At 37.3% G+C, this 7,469-nt stretch overlaps 1 protein-coding gene and 1 long non-coding RNA gene across 2 annotated transcripts in view; both read left to right on the top strand.

The window, feature by feature from the left end:
* The first annotated feature begins 612 nt into the window (after positions 1-612).
* CHCHD7 (coiled-coil-helix-coiled-coil-helix domain containing 7) lies at positions 613-2,474 on the top strand. Its single transcript, XM_085313591.1, has 3 exons — positions 613-720; positions 1,283-1,381; positions 2,245-2,474. The coding sequence occupies exons 1-3, from the start codon at positions 667-669 to the stop codon at positions 2,344-2,346; spliced, it is 255 nt and encodes an 84-aa protein (XP_085169717.1). The 5' UTR covers positions 613-666; the 3' UTR covers positions 2,347-2,474.
* A 3,284-nt stretch (positions 2,475-5,758) lies between these two features.
* LOC146591042 (uncharacterized) overlaps positions 5,759-7,469 on the top strand; it is a 6,707-nt gene continuing 4,996 nt past the window's right edge. Inside the window, exon 1 of the long non-coding RNA XR_014896884.1 lies at positions 5,759-5,779. This is a non-coding gene — a long non-coding RNA (uncharacterized LOC146591042). The remainder of the gene's footprint in view (positions 5,780-7,469) is intronic.

The raw sequence follows: 7,469 nt of genomic DNA, 5'->3' as shown, positions 1-7,469 counted from the left end.
GTCAAAAATGAGGTTTCAGGCTGTCAACCATGCTGTAAGTGGGTGTCTCCTTGTAGGAAAACAGCTTTTTCTGTTGTCGAATACTTGTCTGATACAGCAACATAGGAGAGGGCCTCTGTACCTCTGGGAGAGCTCTGTAAAGGATGCAGGTATCATGATCCAGTCAAAGAGTAGGCACAGGTGTGGGGAAGTTGTGGAGTTTTTCTCTTTTTTTCTTTTTCTTTTTTTTTTTTGCTTTGTTCTCCAGTCTTGTTAACTGAAGGATGAGTGTATGAGTGTCTAAAGTGTTGGCTGTTCCATGTAGCTTTTAGTCCAAAATACTAGAGATGGTAACTTCCTCAGCAATGTGACAAGCTGGTATAAGAGTTGCCACGATTGCTTACTACCCAATAAATTTCTACAGGGAGTGAATCATCTTGGTGATGGACTAAACTGTTTTGAGTTGTCTTGCTGTTACAGTGCTTTCTTCCCCCCGCCCCACCCTGTTTGAAATAGTTTTGCAAAGCAACTATTTTGCATTAATTTTTAATAACCTACTCATATGTGGAACTGAGGTCTTCATTAGATGCTGAAAAGGACATTCAAATTTAATCCTCCAATACAACAAAATATGTATTTAACTTGTTTCTTTTCTGTTTCTAACCAAGGTGTGAGTGTCCATCTAGAATGTCCAGACATGCGCAACAACTTAGAGACCATGATATAAACCCATGTGTAGCGGTAAGATCAAATTGTGTTTTCTGCTCATATATTTCCAGGCTAAAATACTAAGATAATTCTTTTAGAAATTGCACTATGGATAGCACTTTTGCACAGGTATCTTCCATAGCAAGTTTCTTGAAGACTTTGAAGCAAAGTGTGATGGAGGGAATAAGCTGAAAATTGCTTTGTAGCGAGTGTGAAATGGCAACCAGTAATTCTTCATAAATAGGAGTAATGCAGCTGGTGGAAATCTGAAATTTTCTGCCCTTAAAATAAGGGCTGAAAATCCTGATTAGATAAGCTTGATTCATTTCAAGTCTTTTGTGAGTTATAGTAAGCATCTTTACAAAGAGCTGTCCTGCGGACTTCCATCCTAATTTTTGTTTCCAAATGAAGTCACTGCTTGGGATTGCTTACTATACTTTGTGGTATGCTTTGTAGCTTGCTCTTCTCAATAATATTCATCTTTCATCTGAGTAGCTGCCTTTTATCTTCATAGACATTCAGTGATTCTTTAGAAATTGTATGCTTCTAATACAGTAACTTCTCTCAGCTCTGAAGTATGTTTTCCCTGTTAAAGGAAACAGATGCCTCTAGAAAATGTATGGATGAAAACAACTATGACAAGAATATGTGTACTGATTATTTTTTGAAGTACAAAAGCTGCAGAAAATTCTGGGTAAGCAGGTTTAAGCAGAGTAGAGCTGGAAATGTACTCTATACTTTGCTCTAACTATATTACTTCTGATATACTGCTTTCTGAACTCTTTAGATTTAATTGGTGCTGACTATTCCTGTTCTTAGTGACCTACAGACCAAGGTATAGTTCCTAGGTGGTCTTAATATGGCCTGCTGGAAGACTTAAGCAGATGTACATCAAGCTGTTCTACTTGGCTCTCCTAAGTTTATCCTTTTAGATTTGTAAGTGAATGTTCTTGCAATGCCTGATATGTTTCCTGCTGAATTTGTCACATACTTCTAGTAAAAAGTTTTTCTTTAAATTGATGTAAGGAAAGCTATCAGAGGTAAGATGCCTGTCTAGTTTTCCATTATTTTGGGGTCACGTTTCTTTAACCTAAGATAAAGCTTAGATTTCATTCTTCATCTCTGATGTCCTTATTTCCTCCTCCTTCTGGGTAGAAAAGTCTTATGAGGAACTAACTGCAGTTGAATGTTCTCTATTTTCTTTGTTTAAGCCTTGCAAGTAAAGAGCTCTTTAGCTGATATAAATACCTGCGCAAACCATGAAAAAAATGTTTTCAGACAATTGTATGTTAGTCTGACATGGTGTCATGGGAATACTGTAGTTCTTTAAGAGTATTTGATTTCATGGTATCCTGAAGCAGCAAGGTGAACCATCAGATAACTAGCTGCACTAGTACATAGTTTAAGTTATCAGCTAATCAGATCTAGGTAATCAGATCTAGAGTATCTAGATTCTGATATATATAAGTACTTTTGTGAAGAACCTTATTCAGTAGGAGCTCAGAGGCAAAGACTTCAGAAATCTGTGTTCTCATTCTCACTTTCTTTTGTTTTCAGCATGATATTAAGATGGAAAGGAGAAGAAATGGTGTGAAACCAGAGATGCCCTCGGCAGAAGAGAGAAAGAAAATGTTGGAATCAATAGGGAAGCCCTACTGACTACAGACTTGCATTGTTTTACTTTTTCTCACTGTACATATGAAGACTTGTCAGCAGCAAGCTACTTAGACTGGCAACTTTACAGTTGTATATGGAATTAAAATAAGCTCTTGAATTTTGAAATAGAACTTTAGTTCTGTTCATACTTTCCCTCATGGGAATTTGGTCTTTCCCTGGAAACTGTGGGTACTGATACAACTTATATCTATACACTTTGGAAATAGAAACTTAACTTGTTATGAAATGGTATTAAATTAATGGGACTCCCCAAAAGTCTGTTCAAAAGGGGTTATAGTGGGAGCTGCAGTATAGTTCTAAGGATAAAGCAGATCTAGAAAGATTTTGCAGCAGATTTCTTGTATCTAGCTATTCTGATGATTGTTCTGCATTTCTCATGTTTGATTGCATCAGAATTTTCATGCAAACTGTTCCATGTCCCTGGTTTGAGTAAGATTGTTCATGAACTAAAACCCCAAATGTAACAAGCTGTCCTTAGGAAGACTTACGACTACACTCATCACTGAAGCAGGAGCTTTCTACAAATCAGATTTGGTAAACTTTGCTTGTTACAAGGTTAGAGAAGTTGAAGATAAGCTCTGATCTGAACTGAGTAGTAATAGTACCTTCTCTGGATAGTAAATAGATACTTTGCTTGAGGGAAGCTAGTAGACATGTAATATACTCTGAGTGACATTGCAGATTTAACTATAGTACATCTGTGTAAGACTTTCTGGACAGCTGATGGCCTCAGTTTGGAAACCTTTACTCATACAGGACTCATACAGCTTGAACAGGAACTCTAATCTTACGTAAGATTGATTCCTTAATTAAACTGGACAATTAGTAAGTGTAATCAAGCTGCTATCTAGTGAAACACTACCTTATTACCTTGATTACTTTCTGGTGTTCTGGCTTAAAATTACACCCTGTGGTAAAATGGAGGAGAAAACACTGTCATGAGCTCAAGTTCCATGTGAAATCCTTTAAGACTTACTGCAGTGAAACTGGCAGAACTCTGGCTGACCTCATGGAGGATGGTGTAAAAGTGTTGTATCTATTTAGAGTGTTTTGGAAAGACTTCATGGCTTCCAATTCCTCCTTCTGGCTGGCCTCTCATCTCTTTCCGTTAGAGGCCTATTTCTGTGCTTAGTGGGATTTTTGTTTCCACCTTCCCCTTGTTGTTTGATCTGAGGAATAACTAATGGAGATGAGTTCTCTTCATTACCCTTTTTGTAATGTTGTCTTTTCCTTTTTCTTTCTGGCTGTTCTTATTTACTTGAGTTTCAGCAGTGGATTGATCATACTCTTTTCTGTTACTGGAAAGTGTGTAACTCTATGCCTTTTGAGTGTACAGCTCTCAGTGCATAGTTTGGAGGCTGGACAGTTATGTAGCTAATTCTCTAATGGGCTCTGTTGAGGGAAATAGTCTTTTTCCAATAAAGGTTGCCAAATTCTTAATTTTTAAGTGATTTTTCTCTGTACTTGCACTTTGAACTCTGCTGTCATTGTTTATCGTGTCTTGTGTTGTATGGAGAAGAAGCTTCTGTAATAACTTCAAAAGCTCTAATTTGCTTATCACCTCCAAATTCTTTCAGTACCCTTCTACTTAACAGCGTTTTCTTTTTGCCTGCTTGGCCCAAATTTTCTATCATTGGTTCTAGCTCTTCAGTTTGTAATCTTATTCCACCCTTTTCTTGATCACTTTGTTCCTTGCAGGATTACATCATAAGGAGAGAGTGATTTTTCTAGTACAGGTCCTCTTTTGAAGACTTCTGTATGTTCTCTCTTGGTGAGAGCAGAATTTTCCTTTCATTATTCAGCTTAGCCATGCCTTTTCCTTAATGGCAATGTCTCTATTTGATCTGTTCATTCAGTCTTCAGAAAGCTGATTGCTCCATTTTTCCTAGGGTTGTGTCTCTGGAATCTTGTGGTCTTCCTGTGTCTCTTCTCTTATGGTGCCATCTCTCCCACTTGGCACAGGTTTGTCATTTGGCATCTCTGCCATGTTCTCTTTGCTCCTATGGCTTTAGTTACTATTCTAGTACTTGCTGTTTTCCTGTTGTTGCACTCTTATGGACGTACACATAAATCTACCATGTGTTTTAGTAATACATGGTGAAAAACCTGTATCTTCTTAAAGTGATCATGCTCATTCTTCCTTGCATGAGAGAGAAGTGAGATGACTATTTTAAATTTACAATCACAGGTGTTTTCATATCTAGTTCACCTTGTGGGTATAGAAAAGCCCCCCCCCCCCCTTTTTTTTCTAGGTTGTCACACTCACAAATTCTTGCTACTCTTTACTTACTAGTCTCCACTCTGTTTGCTTTCTTATAGAAGATTGATGCATCTTTAGACTTAAGCCTGTACTGCTTTGCAGTGTATTGGATGTTTGTAAACTATTGGATTTTAAAAAATCAAAAAATAGATATACATTCTGTGATTCAGAATACCCACAATGTGTTTTTTTATTCTTTTTTTTTCTTTTTTTTTCCTCCACACAAACAAAAAACAACACTGAGGTGAGATCCTGGGACAGGCTAAAGCACAAGTAATGAAAACAGTCTTTGGTATCAGAGACTTTCTAATCTGTTGAGTACGTGTGGTAAACTGCTTTAGGATGTTACTGCAAAACTGGTTTATCAGTGAATATTGGAGGACAATTTAGGCAGTAACCAATGGGTTTAATTTAGGTACTCCCAGGTAGTACCTAGTCTGGAGAATGTGATCTACTCATGTATTTTCATTGAGTATGCCTTACAGTTACTTTCAAACAACACAACTTTATAATGAAAATTTTTAGAAAACAGAAGTTTTCTTCCTCATGCCATAATGTGTCTCAAGAGTTATCCTATTAGTTAAGTCTCTTCTTAGGTATGTCTTTTCCCTCCCTGGAGGTTACTGTCTTTTTTTTATTTATTTTATTTACTACTGAAGCTCAGAGTGGTAAATTGTGGTAGTTGAAACATAGGCTCTTACATATGCAATGGTTGAGTTTTCCTTTTTTTTTTTTTTTTTGAAGGTGATTAATTGTCTTTGGTTGTGAGCTGAAGATAATGGTCTTTTCCTCATATCTGAGAGTTTATATTCTACACTTCACTGAAACACAGATTGCCAGTCTTACTGAGCAGAAATAAACTGGATTGAGTTCTTAATTTCTCTAAAGCACACTTCTGAGTTCTTATACAGGCATGTAACATAAAAGGACTAATGTGATTCATTGAGAAGCAAGGAGAAGATTTTTCCATTTTTGTAATAGGTTTAGAATTCTTCATCTTGGCTCTGTCTTCTGGATTACAAAGTATTACAAAAACCAAACCTGGATAGTGATGCTAAGATGTTTCACTCTTGTTTGACAGCTGGATGGTGCTGTTGCACAACAGAAAGATCATATGAAAACAAAACCACTGCACTCCTGGAGCTGATCCTTTAGGTAGGCTTTTTATCCTCTTGGTACCAAGGTCACAGAAGTTATATGGCAGAAAGAAGCTTGGCATTGTCCTGTAAAGGAAAGAGGAGGACTAGAATCTAAACTATTGTTTGGAAAGTGTAAGGCTTTTCATGCAGCCTTAATCTTGTATTATGGTCCTCAAACAATATTTTTTGGTCATCTGACAGAAGTAGCTGAGCATTGAAGCAGTAGCAGCTACAGGCTCTCTGCCAGGCCTAGGTGAATATTCACCTCACGTCTGTACCCTTTACTCTTACCAGTTTTCTTGCAGGGTGAGGCCACTGCATGTTTGGCCTTGGACACTTCATGCTGCCAGAACTGGGATGAATCTGCACTCTTGAATGTATTAGACATTCCACTCTCGAGCCCTGAAGAGCTCTTTGGGCAGGAAGTGCTCGGTGTAGCAGCCCTGAGCCTTACTTCCACTGTTTAGTGGTCTTCTCTGAATAAAACTTTTAGATCCCCGCTTTAAGCTATTTTTGACTCATGTATATATGACCAAGGGCATATGTATTTAAGTTTTCAGTAAAACTTGCTCAGAGCAGATGGGATGAACATAGAATATGCAATGTAATTCTGCTCTAATGCCTCTGGAGGGTACCCATAACCCAGGATAAAGGTTTCTGCATGTTTCAAGTCAGTCTTCCAAAGTAGTGATGGAAAAAGTAATCGGTGGGGGTGGGGGGAGTTTAAGAAAAGAGTTACTGTGCCAGAAGACTATTCTACACTATTGCAGGCTTTTATTCTGTAGCTTAATAAGAACTTGAGGTGACTGCAAAAAACTTTTGTAAGCATTGAAACTAAAAAAAAAACCAGAACAAGCAGACTATATTAGGAGAGGGAAAACAACATATTTGATAGAGAAATGTAAAGATATAGTGCACTTATATCCACTAAGTGCAGTAGGTCATTAGAATACAGCATAGTATATTTTTATATTGTACATATTCAAAACCCGAAGAGTTTTAGTTAAGTAGTTTTCAAGGATATTCTGAATTGATGCCTCCTTTCTCAAATTCTTTTTTTGAGTGACTTCCAAGTTTAACAGTTTCCACGTAATGATCCCTAAGTCATATATGGTTACTTCCTTTCTGACGCCCAAGGTGCTAAGCTGAATGTAGGTAATATGAAATCCCTTTAACTGCCTGTCTCTCCCTTCTTCATTGCTTTCAATTTCAGCCTTTTGTCTTCATGTTGATGCTGCTGAACTTCTTCCTGTGGACACTGTTCTGCTGTGTTTTTTTGTACTTCTCAGCTACAATATAGTCTCATGTCCTAATCTCTGTATTACTTTTTTCCTTTTATCAGTTATGCTGCTTTCCAACTTGACTTGTAACTTCATGATCTCCATATATGCATGAGGTTCAAAGTTCATCTTCAAGTTTTATTTCTCTACAGCTTTTTCTCCAATTACCTTTTGCTTAGTCTTCTCTTTCACAAGCTGATTTTTACTAGCTCTGAGTGGAATATCTTCCCTGGTCATACAGGTGTTAGTCAACTGAATTTTTCTCTTACAAGTCCATCTAAAACTTACAGCAGTGCTTCCACTCCTACCTGAAAGCACACTCTGTAGCTAATTTCTTATGATAAAAAGAAAAGGCTATTCTAGCAGCAAACTCCAAGAATATTTGTGTATGCATATAAAAAACTAAATTGCTAGCTAGTGAAAGTT

Source organism: Rhea americana, unplaced genomic scaffold, assembly GCF_003343005.1.
Source record: "Rhea americana isolate MKP2758 unplaced genomic scaffold, rheAme1 scaffold_39, whole genome shotgun sequence".
NCBI lineage: Eukaryota > Metazoa > Chordata > Aves > Rheiformes > Rheidae > Rhea > Rhea americana.
Note: the sequence above shows the minus strand (reverse complement) of the source record. Positions and strands in the feature narration are given on the sequence as shown.